The 16,025-nt window shown below is 40.9% G+C and overlaps 2 protein-coding genes across 7 annotated transcripts in view; both read right to left on the bottom strand.

Moving 5' to 3' along the window:
* The window catches only part of LOC123868730 (cytoplasmic polyadenylation element-binding protein 1-like), a 16,548-nt gene extending 9,089 nt beyond the window's left edge, over window positions 1–7,459 (bottom strand). For all 5 annotated transcript variants that reach the window (XM_045911305.1, XM_045911308.1, XM_045911309.1 and 2 more), the window contains exons 1-3: window positions 6,859–7,459; window positions 6,183–6,293; window positions 378–502 (exon numbers count right to left, since the gene is read on the bottom strand). In XM_045911305.1, coding sequence (XP_045767261.1) covers window positions 378–502; window positions 6,183–6,293; window positions 6,859–6,876 — 254 coding nt within the window. In that variant the 5' untranslated portion in view covers window positions 6,877–7,459. The remainder of the gene's footprint in view (window positions 1–377; window positions 503–6,182; window positions 6,294–6,858) is intronic.
* The window catches only part of LOC123868724 (protein SMG8), a 27,797-nt gene extending 11,834 nt beyond the window's left edge, over window positions 1–15,963 (bottom strand). The window contains exons 1-13 of one of the 2 annotated variants that reach the window (XM_045911291.1): window positions 15,730–15,963; window positions 14,993–15,288; window positions 14,489–14,710; window positions 14,147–14,396; window positions 13,540–13,686; window positions 13,111–13,185; window positions 12,607–12,764; window positions 11,348–11,551; window positions 10,769–11,004; window positions 10,088–10,415; window positions 9,632–9,842; window positions 8,754–8,955; window positions 7,574–8,549 (exon numbers count right to left, since the gene is read on the bottom strand). In XM_045911291.1, coding sequence (XP_045767247.1) covers window positions 8,764–8,955; window positions 9,632–9,842; window positions 10,088–10,415; window positions 10,769–11,004; window positions 11,348–11,551; window positions 12,607–12,764; window positions 13,111–13,185; window positions 13,540–13,686; window positions 14,147–14,396; window positions 14,489–14,710; window positions 14,993–15,288; window positions 15,730–15,870 — 2,460 coding nt within the window. In that variant the 5' untranslated portion in view covers window positions 15,871–15,963 and the 3' untranslated portion in view covers window positions 7,574–8,549; window positions 8,754–8,763. Of the gene's footprint in view, window positions 1–7,573; window positions 8,550–8,753; window positions 8,956–9,631; window positions 9,843–10,087; window positions 10,416–10,768; window positions 11,005–11,347; window positions 11,552–12,606; window positions 12,765–13,110; window positions 13,186–13,539; window positions 13,687–14,146; window positions 14,397–14,488; window positions 14,711–14,992; window positions 15,289–15,729 lie in introns of those variants that run through there. The other variant, XM_045911293.1, reaches the window with a different exon arrangement.
* Between the last annotated feature and the right edge of the window lie 62 nt (window positions 15,964–16,025).

Here is a 16,025-nt window from a genome sequence, read left to right as displayed (position 1 = left end):
GTATACTATTTGTTCATGAACACTGATGTTAGCAAAAATTTACGGTTTTCGGATTTATTTCTTTACTAGTGCTACAAAACCTACCTACCTACCCTATAGGTTTTCTTGACATACACGACAGACGGTCAGACATGTACCGAAGTAATCCTATATTTTTCCTTTCGAGGTACGGAACCCTAAAAAATTGTTGGCTCTATAATATAATAGTTTAACATTTAACTTATTTGTTACTAGGGTTATCGTTAAATGTAACGATAGGCTAACCAAGTTAAAACATCTGAAATAATGAATACAAATAGTGGAATTAGGGGTATTGCTAGTCTTTAGGAGTATTGTTACCCTAGGGTCAGTAGAAAAAAAAGAGGTAAGAAACCGACCTGAAGCTAGAGAAAGCCTGGGGATGTTCTCGGGGCGGGAAGCAGGCGGCCGGCACCAGCGCGCGGGGACTCTGCGCCGCCTCCGGGCTGCCCGGCGGTTCCCAGCGCCACGCGGAACTCGAACCCTGACCACCAAATATTTATTAACATCCCTCCATTTAATACAGGCAATAGGTACTTCCTAATAAGGCTAAACGATTAATAAGCAAGTATTAGGTAGGTATAATTCTTGCAATTCTTACTATTCTATCACAGAACAGCGAGAAACCGTGAACGTTGGCATCCTTATGTGGTCGACATCTAATGCGTGTATATGCTTTATTGCACCACAAAACAAATGACAGGTTTCAAAAAAGAAAACTTAAGTAGATACAAAAAGGCTAATATCAACGTTTCTTATGGGAACCGCTAAGGTATCTAAATCGCCCTAGTGACCATGCTTCATACTTTAGATTAAATAGAAAACTCGCAACGATACCAGAAATCTGCGCGCATGACTTATAAAAACCAATCGTTTTCCATACTTTTCAAGACAAAAATAATAATGTAATCTTCGATAATATGAGAAATGTAAAGAAATCAAGAGCAGTTATTCCGGGTCGCGTCCCGCGATACCGATTAGGTTGCGAGGCTGGCGCGAGCGTAGCGCGAGCCTCCACAAATAATATCAAATGGCTGGGCTGCCGATACAGCCGCGGAAGGCGCCTGCCAAATAAACTGCAACTACACCCGCGATTACAGCGGCCAACTTATCTGATTGAAATTTTTACCATCCAGATCCTCTAACCAATTGCAAACAATTTTAATTTTATCTAGGAAACTATCCCCAAAGCTAGCTGGCTAAGCCAATTTTTATTTAATTACAACTTAGCCCTTGAGAGTCGAGACTCGAGACTCACCGTAGGAAGTAAATGATGCAGTCTGAGATGGAAGCGGACTTAGCGACATTGTCAATCAAGCTTCTAAATACTGAAGGAATATCACTTTTATTAAACCCTTACAATATTTCGTACTCTAATTAACATGCTAGGGTAAGAAAATAGTTATTTTTCGGCTCCTTTTTAATATAGAGAGCCCCCCCAAAAATAATTTGATTTCTAATTCAATATTTGGTTTCGAGTTAACGTTCTACACCAAATACCAAAATTTCAGTTTTGTAACTCGTTTAGTCTACGAGCTAGAGACCTGTGACACGCGGACAGAGGGACAGACAGCAGCGTGACATTAATAGAGCTCCGTTTTTACCATTTGGGTACGGACCCCTACAACCTTGGTCACAACGCTTAAAGCGCTTTGCCTCCGAATTTGTGTTTGGCAACGTAACAATGGAGATAAGGAGAGTTGTCAATACAAACCGATAACACGCTATTTCCCAATCAGATTTTATCCGTAAATATATTTAACTAGAGACCCGCCCCCGCTTCGTACGGGTAGCTTAATAATTTTCGTAGGAATCCATTTTTTTAAATAAATAAAATATAGCTTATGTCACTCAAAAATAATGTTCTAATTCTTCTAGTTCTAGTTCGCCTTCTAATAGTGAAAGAATTTCCGAATCGGTTCAGTAGTTTCAGAGATTACTTCCTACAAATAAACATATGTAAACTACCTCTTTTTTTAAATAAAATATAGCCCGTGTTACTCACTGATGATGTAGCTAAAGGCGAAGGGAAACAAGTGAAAGAATTTTAAAATCGTTTCACTAGTTTTTGAGCTTATCGAGTACAAACAAACAGAAATCTTTCCTCTTAAAAATATTAGTTTAGATGGAAATTTATATTATTGTAAACAGTTATTGCGAAAATAGAACCGTAGAAACTAATCGCGAAGTATGTCTAGTGAATTTATAAGTTCAGTTATGGTTAGGGGTCTAGAGGTTACTGCGGACGACGATAAATTTTAATTCGGTGCAGGGGCCAATGTACAGAGATATTTACGGAAAACGAACTAACCAATATTAAAATAATATGAACTCTAAAACCGGAAATGAAAATCAATCGTGGAAGTTAGAAATAGCGCGGAACGGAGGCGACAAATTAGGTCTTGATTCGCCTATAATAGTTACTTACCTTCGCCTGATGAATCTATTAAATACTCGGAAATTGTGACTGAACGTATGAGGATTTCTGATTAATGTAAAATTAAGAGGGGTTTATATTCGCAGTGTTCTCCAAACATACGTAGTTTGACTCTTTGAATTTAATTAACCAACCAAACTCAATAAATTGTTTTTAATTATCCAACCAAACTCAATGAACCTAATTTAATTAACCGGCCAAACTTAATGAATTGAATTTAATTAACCAACCAAACTAAATAAAATAATATACAAGTCCTAGGATCCAAATTAGCTTTCAGATAGTTTCTTAAAAAAATTACATCACAAAATTGCTTATTATTCAAATGAGAATGAATTATATATGGAGCAAATGACGGACAGTCCTTTGTCAATACAGAAATAGATAATAATCAAAGTTAGATGATAAAACTAAAAAAAAAGTTAGATGCATTTTATTCATTTATAGCTATTTTTAGCTATTTTAGAGCAATTTTAAGTAGAACTGGAGAAATAGAGCAAAAATGAATAAACATCGTAGTAAAAGCGTCCCATCTTAAGCCCACATCAGGTGTGATTGTGCTCAAGCATAATATGTGTAAAGTGAATTTAAAAAATATAGCTGCCAAATAATTTAAAGGTACTAGAGTACGGTGGTGATTGGATGCTGTAGCAAGGGCATTAAGAAAACCACTACTCTTAAAGACTTTGGCAAAACGAATTCAAAATATAGAGGATTCCGTTACAGCATTTTGCAAGTAATAAATTTTAAAATAATTGCCCCTGTGTTCGAAGAAACGCCAAAATTTGATTTAGTAAATACGAGATTATAAAAGAAAATCCGGGTACGTTATATGGACACTTGGCAGAAGCTGCGATGCTGGAAATATAAATTAACAACCCATGACACAGGAAGGTCTTTGTATTGCGATTTTATAAAGTTGAGGACATTTGCGAGCGAGGCCAAAATATTTAAACAATACAAACATTACATACAGTCCAAGCCGTAGAGCATAGTGGGGTGATACCGTGGGAGAGAGGATTTAAATCCAATGACAACGCCGCATACAGCTGATCGCGGATATGAACTCTACTAAGCAGCGACAACGAATCTATGCCAATAACTATTTGGTACACAGACACACCTAATAGTACAAGGTGCTTATATGCACCTTGCTTGAAATGTTTACGAATTTGAATTTAAAATATAGGCGCATGGAAAAGCATAGTCAGCTATCTAAAAATATATTGGATTTGTGAATAAAAGAATTAGACCTCGATTTTTTTCTGTAGAATTAACATCAATTGTATTTTTTTTAACTCTTATTCTTTATTGTGCTTTTATGGAGCTAAATAAATTTTTATTTATTTATTTAAAATGCAGATAACGGTAAGCTTTCAAAATCAAAATATTTTTATTCAATTAAACTTTTACAAGTACTTTTGAATCTTCAAATGCATCTACCACTGGATCGGAATTCCATTCCTACCGAGAAGAACCAGCTAGAATCTCGGCGGTTGCTCTTTTCAAAGATTTGATATACAAATTATGTCATGTATAAAAGTAATTGAAGAGACGCGCATTGACTAAGTCACTAACAGTGACGAGCTTTTCAGTTTTGTTCTACTAGAGAAACTTGAAGTCTAGGTTCAATGCAATGCATAGACAGTATTAAAAATTTGGAAATCCCCGGCTAATGCAAGCTACCGCCCGGTCTCGGGTGCATCTTGGCACGGCGGGCCCATTAATAGGGAGCTGGCAGCCTCCCCCCACATTAACTGGCATCAAAACGGATGTCGTACGAACATTATGAACGGACAATAAAACCCTAGAGTGCTTTGTACTTAAATATCGAGCCTAGCCTCTATTTGAATGGGTTTAAGGTATTAAGTGGGACGCTCTTATGATGCAGCGAGCGGTACGCGGCTTCGATGTGACACCGAATGAGTTTGTTTTCACGATGATGCATTCAAATACTTAGGTAATATGCGTATTTAAAAATTGCAAGTTTTAAAATTAATATCGAAATGAATGTATGTTCGTGACAGATCGACATGGCAACACCGCACATCCCCGCTATTCCACACCGGGATAGGAAGGGGCCCCATCCCGATTGCCATGTCGACCTGTCGCGAACTATATCTACATAATTTTCGTCAAGTAACATTTAGGAATTAATTTAGAAACAATTTGGCACCCAACATGGGACTTTCAATATGTCGACCACGTTGGGCGCCAATCAATGCACGCGCTTAGATTATAATATTGTTTCTTTAACCTACGCACTTTCAATAAAAACTACCTGCATACAAAATATATAATAAGTACGAACTCATGAAACATGCCCACATAACGTGGAAAAACTTTTCCAAAATAAAAGAATATCAAAAATAACGGGCGGTTGGATGCAAAACTACTTTAGTTCTAAAGAAAAACGAAATTAACTACAGAGAAGAAATAAAACTTTCTGACCAACTACCTCTAAAATGATGAAATGTATAAAAGTATGAGATCATGAACTACCCGCATCAAAACGGGATGGTAAAGAACCAAGATAAAATTAGACGTTAAAAGTTTAACAAATTAACTACATTAAAAACCGAAAAATTTAATTACAAAAAACAACGCAACAACTTTGCCAAGGACATAAATTTTAACCTATTCAAAATAAATCTAGCCACTTTATCAAAAAAATAATACCAACTTATAAAAGTATCCACTTTCATAAAAAAATATACTAACCTATCTACCGCACATACTGCTTTTCATTAAAAAGAACTTTGCTACAGTTTACCTACCTCTGAAGTTTTTCCTAGAGCCGAATAGATCAAACTACCCAACAATTTAAAAAACTAACTATCTATCGAATTAAACTATCCTTCATAAAAAATCAATCTACCCACATTATAAAAACTAACTTTTGCTAGTTGTCCATTTTCATTAAAAAAACATGCCTATCCATCGAATTAAACTATCCTTTATTAAAAAGAAGCCAGAACAGGTCAATCTACCCACAATATAAAAAACTGACTTTTGCTAATTGTTCATTTTCATAAAATAATAACCTGTGTATGGAATTAAATTATTACCTTTCTTTAAAAAGACAACTTCGCTACAATTACCTTCAAAGTTTTCCTAGAGCCAGAACAGATCAATCTACCCACAATATAAAAACTAACCATTGATAATTGAAAAATTATCCACTTTCATAAAAAACATGACTATCTATCGAATCAAATTACCTTTCATTAAAAATACAACTTCACTACAGTCAAATAAAACGTTAAGTTTTCCTAGAGCCAGAACAGATCAATCTACCCACAGTATTAAAAAACTAACCTTTGCTAGTTGTCCACTTTCATTAAAAAAAACATCTAATCTATCGAACCAAATTACCTTTCATTTAAAAAAACTAACTTCGCTACAGTCAAATAAACAACCTTTAAAGTTTTGCTAGAGCCAGAGCAGATCAATCTACCCACAATATAAATAAAAATATACACTTTCATAAAAAATCTACCGAATCTTATTTACCCTTCATTAAAAATAATTTCGCTACGGTCAAATATAAAAAACTACCTTGAAAGTTTAGAGCCAGAACAGATCAATCTACCCACTACGATAAAAAAAAAAACATCTGCTTACTGAAAAATTATCTACTTTCATAAAACCCTACCCTAACTATAAGTTTCGCAAAATTTGGGTTTGGATGTGAAAATCAGCATGCGAAAAATATCAAGGTACTCACATTAGCAAGATTTGCTTTCGGCGCGCTCGCGTCGCCGGCGCGAGAGGCGTCCATGATCTCGGCCACCGAGCAACGGCTCTCCTGCGAGCCGCCGCCACCGCGACTACTCTCCTGGAAATGTAATGCAATTAGCGAAAAAGATAATTTAGTCCTCAGACTAGCACAAACTTAACGCTTAGTTGGAGGGGAAAGGGGTTGGCTAATTCTTTATAAAAAAAAAAGAAAAAGAAAAAAAGACTAAGCTCCAGCTGTAGTCTCGGTCACACAGGCATATTAATTACGCTGCCCAACCAGAAGTGCAGAGCTTCTTCGATCCGAATTCAGGCAGAGTTCTATCCCTAACGTGCCTTAAACGAAAATGTTGGGCAATACATGTAAGCGGAGATACCAATTAATTTAGAGATTCAGTGAATTTTCCAAGAGGGTAGGTGTGTTAAGTAACGAAAAAACTTTTTACTATAAGGTAGATTTAAATATAGTAGGATAGATTAGATCAGATAAAAATTGCAATCCATAGAATTCATAGTTTAAAACAGTTACAAAATATTTAAGAGTAGGAGACACTACCACAATTAAAAAAAGATTTATGGCTGGGTTAAAAAAAAAATAGAATACAAGTAGCATGCAAATAATTTAGATTTCAAAAGTATCAAAAAAATTGTATAAAAAAACTCACCCGATGTAAAAGCGGCATGGTTGCCGCACAATTTCAAAGTTTCTTCTGAACTATAATTTCGGCTTGCTCCACCTTCGCAGAGAGCTGTTGCCTGTTCGGCAGCAAAACGCCAACTAAGAAGCAACTTGTGCGCAGGGAAACCACGAAGCCGCATCCACCCTTCCACTATCCCTACCCACCTCCCACTCCCTCGCCAACGATGCCCCGCCGGCGTAGGTCACGCCCACTTTCACACAACATTTTCAATACTTCCTTTTGTTTTAATTATGATAGAATATTTTTTGGCTATTAATTAATGAGAAAACAATTTAAAGTTTAATATTCAATAATGTACAATATTTATTTGAGCTCTAAAATAAGACTAAATTAAAAAAACATTGATTTTATTTTGCCGCCATCGTCCACCATTGGTTGGCAAGATGGCGCATGCGCTGTAGTTAGCGTTGCAACAAGTCAATTTAGCATCTTAAATTAGAACTTTAATTTATCCAGTCAATTGAACATCTTAATTCTAATTTAATTCATCAAAATTTCCAAAAATCTTATAACAGTTGCGTTGCATACATACATTATTTTTTATCAAGGATTTTTCCAAGCCTCTCACCATTAAACTATGGTCTCAGAGGAAAACATAGACGACATTTTCCGCTGAGACTTTTGATTAGGTAAAAACTAAAAATAACAACGTAAAATAACAGCAAATAAAACCCATATATCTTTTCAGAAGTTATATTTTATTAATGTAACCAATATTTCACCTGTATACCATTTACTATTATGGATGATGTCTTGTAGTTCTTTGGAGTATACCTAACGCTAGCCGACTATCTCGCTAACACGATCAAGTTTGCCGGTCAAGTTCACAAGACATCATGCACGGCATACACCGACAAGTTTTACTTGACGGTGAATTTGATCGTATATGGCTACCATAATGATTCTGTTCATTGTGCCAATCTTTTTGAGGCTTTTTTAGCAGAACTCTGGTTTAACTCGTGGGAAGACTAGACCAAACCGCACCAGTTTCAACTAAGAATACAAGTAAAATACACAACAATAAAGTTCTAGTGAGATATCTTGAGAAACGAGTAGAGGCATTTGCCTTAGGTTTAACTTTTACATTTTCAAATAATTCCAGATTCTTTTTAGGAAAATTCCTGCTTCCAAAATGCACTGAGATTTTCGTCATTTAAATATCGGCCTACATGATCAGGGAGGTCATATTTTACATACATTCTGTTCTCGCGCACTTTCTCTGTGGGCATAACCACCATTTGGTTTTATCTTTTCAACTGCTAAATTATTATCATTCCAAGAACTGATTGATATTGGGATCTTAAGGTACTGGAATGGCGACCTCAGACCGAAAAACTCCCTTAGTTTGAAGAGGTGCAAGATCGCGGCGTATGGAAGTCCCTACAAGATACCTATGTCCAACAGTGGACGTCAATCAGTTGACAATCTACCAAACTTGGAACGCTGATTTTCATTTAGTGTACATAGTATATACCTTGATATATTGAATGGAGTAACACATATAAAAGAGCTGCAACTTCATAGCATATTTAAAAAGGCCAATAACAGAAGTGTTGTCTGCGGAAGCATCTCCTTTTCGCACATTCGGTAGAACGAATGGCTGTGAATCTTCTCCGTAGGCCGAATCTGCGAGAGCTGGCCGGCACCGACTGCACCTAAAATAGAACATACACATTAGTCAATTTACTGTATCAATATTAAAACTATAGGTATAGCGAAGAATTGAGTAGGCTCCTGCGGAAGCGGAGGAGGTGTGGATTGCGAAATGGGTAAAAACTTCAAGGTGTCATTTTGGGCACGACTTTTTTGCAACCGAGTGCAGTGGCGTCCCGGAACTGGTGGCGTGTAGGTAGCACTACCTCAGTGTCCTCACTCCTGCAGGCCGAACATGGGCGCGCGCACGGTGCCCGCGGCGTGGTCGCGCGCGCGGGGCAGCACGCCGCGCTCGTCCGCGAACACGAAGGGGAAGCGCAGCACCCAGTACGCGGACGTGCTCAGCCGGAGCGGTGCCGCGCCGCTGCCCAGCGGCGTGAACACGGGCCCGCCCGGGACCGGCTGCACCTGCACATATGATACTGTTGTCAACTTTAGGGTAGCAGCAGTCATAGTAATGGGTCTCAGTAACTGTCAAAATGATCTGGGAAAAAGCCTTGAGTTAATGACGATCAAAGTGGTTGCTATTGTTAGGTTAAGTTGAGAAGTGAAGACACACCACCAAGAAAAACGTTTCGTACGAATACGTTGCGCGAAAACGTTTCCTACGAGTATGTTGACCGAAAACGTTTGATACGAGTACGTGGAGCAGAAATGTTTCGTATAAGTAAATAAAAGTAAAGTAAGTACAAAAAATAATTTATTTTTTTATTCTTTTGTTTGTAAAAAATGGAAATATAGGCTTAACTCTTTTTTTTTTTTTAATCGTAAAATCATAAAATAAATTAATCTTTTTTTCTTTTTTGTCAGCCCTAGCACAGACTACGGTCTATTTGGGCTCCAAAATTCCAAACACCAGTCTGTTTTTTATCTAGTGCTTTGGTCTATAAAAAATGGTGAAAAATGTTTCTCTTTAAATTAAGTCTATTACTAAATAAATAAATAAATAAATAAAGTAGATTGAATGTCAACCACACAAGGAACCAAAGTTCACGATTTCTAGCTGTACTGTAGAATGGTGAAGGAGGAACGAGGTTGTGAAGTTTCTGAGCATCATGGCGATGACGATACACGATACACAAACCTTGGGGTCGAGCGTGACGTGCACGGAGGCCTTGGGCGTGACGACGTGCAGGCGCGCCAGCTGCGCGTGCACGTGCGCGCGGCAGAGGCACGGCGCCTGCAGCGGCATGGGCGCCGCGGCCAGGCGCGCGCCCGGCCCGCCTGCGCCGCCCACTTCGCGCGTCCACGCGCCGCCGCCGGACACCACCGTGTCGGGGGACGACATCATGAACCTGACACAAGTGAGGAAGCTCTCGGTGTTAATCCTGAATTTAGGGGTGACGTGAAGTCCAAGACACCTAGTCGTTTCATAGCCTACCTAGCGTCAAATTACATCAAACTAGCACACTTAATCACACTTATGTATATGGATTAACACATTTTTATTCCGGAAAATCAATGAGTTCCCACGGGATTTTTAAAAACCTAAATCCTAAGTCGCGGGCATCATCTAGTGTCAAATAAAATGTTGAGATACCTGTGACCTCTAGGACACTCGTACTCGAAGCCGATGAAGATCTTGACGGTGAGGCTATGCGAGGCGGGCTTGCCGCGGCCGCGCCCGCGCCACGGCGCGGCGGGCTCGGCGCGCACGCTGCAGTCCCACGGCAGCAGGTAGTTGGTGTGCGGCAGGAAGCCGGGCTGCAGGTGCTCGGGCAGCCCCGCGCTGTGCGAGTACAGCGACGACGCGCCCAGGCACACCAGCGACCAGCTGGGGAAGGCGGGCAGCAGGCCGGCCGGGCTGCCCGTGTGCAGCATGCCGGGCAGGTACTCCGTCGTCGACGGCTGACGACTGATTCCTTTCTCTGGAACACAAAACTGTTACTGTTATTTTATTTCTTGAAATATTATTTGTAAGACAAGGAATCGAAAGCTTAATTCGCTTAAAATCTTTGTGGCGCAACATACAGCACGCACCGCCCACCCTCACACGCACAGAAACCTTGATTTGAATCAAAAAGCCTCCTTAGGGTGTAAGTTGGAGTGTGCTTGTCTAGAAGATGCCTGCCTATTCACTTGTGCTTTGAAAATATTTAGGTTATTTGTGGCAGGAAACATGGTACGCAGGAAGGGCATTTCACCCTCTAGCGATTCCTGGCATAGTTTGCAGATATAATAATGGGCGTGCCTGTTTAGAGCCAGTGAAAATGTAACTCACCGGGTGCACTAGTTTCCTGCACGGTGACAACTTCTATCCCGGTATCGCTGCAGGGCTCCGGTTCCTCCTCGTCGTCGTCCCCCGCGGAGCCCGGGGACAGCTCGTCGGGGGGCGTCCAGGGGGAGCGCGGCGAGGCGGGGGAGGGCGCGGCGGGCGGCTCGCTCTCCCCCTCCCCCTCCGCCTCCTTGCCCTCGGAGCGCGAGGCGGCTTCCTCTGCGCCTTTCACTGATGCCGCTCTGAGGGTTCACACAAGACATATTACCAAAGAGTAATAGATATTACTGCCGAATCAGTTTTTTTTATTTCTTTCATAATATCATAACCAACATAGTTCGACAGGTTGCTAAGCTGAAGTGGCAATGGGCAGAGCATGCTTCTTCGAAAAACCGATAGATGTTAACGTACTAGGATGTTCGAATTACAAGCTTGCACCGGACTCCCCTACTAAGTCGATGGACAACTTCAAACGAGTCTGTGAAAGCCGCTGGAAGACCTCGGCGTGTGGAAGTTCCTACAAGAGACCTATGTCCAACAGTGGATGTCTGTCGGTTGGTAATGATGAAGATTTGGAAGTGTCACCTGAAGCTGGGCGTGGAGGGCTGGAAGACGGGGAACTCTATGTTCTGCAGCGTGTTGCACACGCCGCACTCGTCGGCCGCGCGCACGTAGAAGCTGTAGTTGGCCTGCTTCACGGTGTAGGGGTCCTCGCGCGAGCACTTGCTGCGCCCGCAGTTGCACGCGCTGATGTAGCGGACCCCTGACGAGTGCTCCTTGGAACTGTCGCTGCAAACAACATGAGATGATGTCGCGTCGCTCGCACCTTCGCGAACTTTCAGCATCGTGCTTTATATATTCACGTGCATACGTTCTACTGTAGGACAGACAGGACTGCGTGGAGTTGGGGTGATCAAATTTCGTTCTAGGGTACTTTGGATTTAAGAGTTATTTCGGCTATCGAAAGCATACTTGACACACGCATTAAAAATTGAACCTTAACAGTTTGCATTACAGAACAAATCTTAAAAGCTAATAATTTATTGTTATTTTCAACCGACTTCAAAAAAAGCAGGAGGCTCTCAATTCGTTAGAATCTTTTTTTTTTAATGTATGTTCACCGATTACTCAAAGACCCCTGAACCGATTTGGATTTTTTTTTTTTTTGTTTGAAAGGGTATACTGTGCAGGTGGTCCCATATAAATTTGGTGAAGATCTGATGAATATCTTCGGAGATGGAGAATAGAACTCCTCAATGGATAAGAACAAATTGCTCGCGATCAGTGTAGCGCTTAGTAAACAGTAGGGTTTTAACTGGGCATAGCATATTATAGTACAGTGGTGCCACTTAAAATTGTGAAACAAAAAATTTTCAAAAGAAAAATAAAACCGACTTTAAAAACCACAAGCACTAAAAAAGTAATAAATAATTTTTGTTTAGTTACACGTGTAATGTACCTAGGTATGAAGTCGGGCGAGCTTTACATTTGGATTTCTAATTTTGTTTTATTATGCTCGCTCGACTTCATACCTAGGTACATTACACGTGTAGCTAAACAAAAATTATTTATTACTTTTTAGTGCTTGTGGTTTTTGAAGTCGGTTTTATTTTTCTTTTGATTTTTTTTTTTTAAATTGATATTAAGCGTCAATTTTTGGTCGTCCAGACAGTTCTTACATTTAATTGAATGCTTAAAACTAATGGGACTAGTTATAACAGGTGCTGCGTTTTGGAAGCATATTGAAATAGTAACACAACTTCAATAAGCGCCCTAAATAAAGCGTACAGGGCGCACGCTTCGGGCGCCTATAACTAGACCGTCAGAGTGAAGAAGTAACTCACTGGTGCGGGTGCACGCACGGGTGGCCGGTGAGCGAGGGCGCCTCGCACAGCGTGCGCGTGCGCCACGTGGCCGCGCACGCCGCTCGCAGCCGCTCGCGCGCCGCGCCCGCCAGCGGCCCGCGCGCCATCGCCTCCACCACACCCAGAGCCACGCCCACCTGACAAATGACAAGTCACTGAAGCGACACGCTCCGTCCTGTCTGCGCGTGAACCTGCACAAGCCATTTGCGCATGCGTGTGGACAGTAACACGGTAGCTCACGCAAGCCTGAGTTACCGTCTGTACACTCACTTACATGTAGATGCAGGTAAAATAAAACACAAGGCAGAGAAACTGGATAATTGATCCCGGACTTAACTCCTATTATTTAATTCAATAACATAACCTACTTGATCGACATACAAGCTTAGGACAATTACAAACAATAGTGTGATTTTCTGAACTAAATTTACTTTCCATTTTAATATTTTTATGCAACAACACATTAGACTCCTCACCGCTTACCTTATGCGCATGGTGTTGACTGGAGTAGTGTGACGGCAACCCTTCTGCATACGACGCTTGAGCTATGGGCAGAACCTGGAATATAACTCCTATCATAAGAATAACAAGTAAAATAGGCTTTAAAATTCCCAAAAAAATTACAGATCCCTACGAAAATACTAATAAACTACCCGTGCGGAGCTGGGGCGTGTCGCTAATTAAGTGATAAATAATGAACTTTTAGAGTTTAAATTTTTGTAGCTTTATTTGCTTTAGTTTTAAATTTACTCAATTAATTATCACCATTACATCATGTTAGTAATCCGACAAATGACAATCAAAAACTTTATAATAGTACCTACTTCGAAGAAATAACTATTTGACTTTGACTATGACTACATAGGTACAAAAAACTCGTAGGAACAAGACTTAAAACATTTGGTACTGAACCTTGGCACATCTGGCCTGAGAGAAGCGCACGTCAGTGGCGAGCGCGTCGAACAGCGCGCCGCCCTCCTCCGCCTCCGCGCCCTGCGCCCGCAGGTACAGCGGCGCCAGCGCCCGCGCCGCCGCGCGCCACGACGACGCGCTCGGTAACTGAAAGTATACCACGCAGACTACAGCTACAAATACAATGCTCAACAATTGAAATCAGTGCTTCAAATGCGCCCCGAAAAATAGGAGCCAAAGGTCCTTATTTCAAATTACGTACTCAAATTTTAGACTTATTAGGTGTTAAGTTCTATTTTAGAATAAATATTTTTGTTTTCATTTAAGGCCGATTCACACCCAGCACGTACACGTGACACGTGCGTAGTGACGCGTATGAATCTGCAGACTACATAACTGCACGCATTACGTCTACGCGAACGTTCACGCCACGCGTTTATGTCATGTCTCATACAGTTCCATACATTACAATGCAATGGTACGCGTTACGTCTACGCTTACGCAATGCTTACGCAACCTGTGTGAACGAGCTGTTAAGTCGCGGCTAGAGAAGATTTATTTTTAAAAAAATAGAATTCAAGGGTATGCTGCCTGTATTAATACTCACTTCAAAGAATGAGGTGGTCATGGCATACTTCCCCACATTGTCGTCGAAGCCGTCCCCGAAGGCCAAGTCCAGATGGCTCTGCAGGAAGGCGCGGAAGCTGCGTGCAGGCGCGTGCTCGGGCTCCGCCCCCGCGCACAGCTGCACCAGCCCCTTGATGAGCGAACTCACGTCGCGAGCAGAGCCAGCCTCAGTGTCCGAGCTTATGTACACGAATTCCTCGTTCTTTGGGATCGCAAACAGGGATTTTGCACTGGAAACAAATATAATATCTTACATAAACATAATGTGTCAACAAATGGAAGCGAAGGTTAGCGTGGGCAACATGGGCAACATAAATCTTACCATACATTAGTGATGATCCTGGCTTTCCTCAGTATGAAGTAAATCTGATCTTCCATTGCATGCTCCAGTCTCTTCAGCGCAGCGGGTGCGCGCTTCAGCGGCGTGGGCGCGCGCCGGAAATGGAACAGCAAGCGTGGGCAACATGGGCGCCCATGGGAGTCCCACGCACCACCCACACCTGAGCGTAGGAGAGCCTCTGTGGTTGCTGCGGTCAGTTCTGCCCTGGCAAATACTAGATAATCAGACCAACCTCATTTTTTCACAGTTATAGTTAAAGACCTGGAGACATAGACTAGGTACTTTTTATCCCAGAAAATCCGATAGAGTTCCCATGGATTTGTAATAACCTCAATCCACGCAAATGAAGTCATGGGCATCAGCTAATTGCAAGTATGTAATACATTAATACATTCATGGGTGCATGAAGCAATTAGTTCTGAGTTATGACTTTTAAGTTTAAATACTACAAAAATGTCTCAAATTGTAATATAATTTGTAGTATACCTATATCCATCAACAGCTTTAAACAACTGCAAGTAGCCCATATCAAACACAGAAGTGGGTGATGACAGCACCACAATGTGACAGAGATGGAAGATCAGTGCAATAGCTCTACATGAGTCTATTGCTAGCTCTCCCGACGCCACCAGCCAGTGTGCTGCATCTGCATCTTTGACTGTACTCTTTGCCTCCTCATTTAAGCTTGCAGCTAAGGACACCAGCCGCTTGGTGTCCAGGTAAGTGACTGCATGGAGATAGAGGATGGATTTCCTTTCATCCCAGTGGCATTCTATACCATTCTGAAAATATAAGTTTATTGATATTATTTTGATTAATATGTTAAGTTTATGGTGTACTTCCAAGTAGAAAGAGTACACAAGAAGGATTTGTGGTGCAACTAAGCTCCTATTGAAAAAGTAGGCTATAACCAGTGTGAAACATTACTAGGACAAAGCCTTTTCTAAATGTTTGTAATCATTAAATTTAACTACAAGTTAGCTCATGACTGCAATCTCTCCCGTTGGCAAGTGATGATGCGGTCTATCATAGACTGAAGGATGACTAAAGCAGAAGTTCTTAAAATACCTATCGTCCTATCCTATAACCTACAACTATTCAGTTTCTACGCAGCTTCGAACGTTACGTTAGTGTCAAAGCTGTGGACCCACAGAACAATTGATATAGGTACTCAGGTGAGTGTGGACTACTGAAGCAGGGTGTATGGCAAATAAATTACTTACTTCTTCACACTGGGAGGCCGGCAGAAGTGGGGTTGTTTTGTTAGGGTACCGGTACGGCGACTTTCCTATCACACCCACAACAACAATACGCTCTTTTTTAGAAAACTCGGGAATATCAGATATGGAAAATAATTTTGTCATTTTTAATCGTTTTCATTTCAGAGCCTGTGTTCAGAGCAAAAGTTTTGCCTTTGAGTGCCTTTGAGTTCGTAGTTGTACTTTGTTATGACATTTCAATTTCAATAATTAGCTAGAGCAATTATCTCTATGAATTATTGTCTCTGTCCGCTGTCGTT

This window comes from Maniola jurtina, chromosome 10 (assembly GCF_905333055.1).
Source record: "Maniola jurtina chromosome 10, ilManJurt1.1, whole genome shotgun sequence".
Classification (NCBI taxonomy): Eukaryota; Metazoa; Arthropoda; class Insecta; order Lepidoptera; family Nymphalidae; genus Maniola; species Maniola jurtina.
This window is presented reverse-complemented; position numbering and strand designations above follow the sequence as displayed.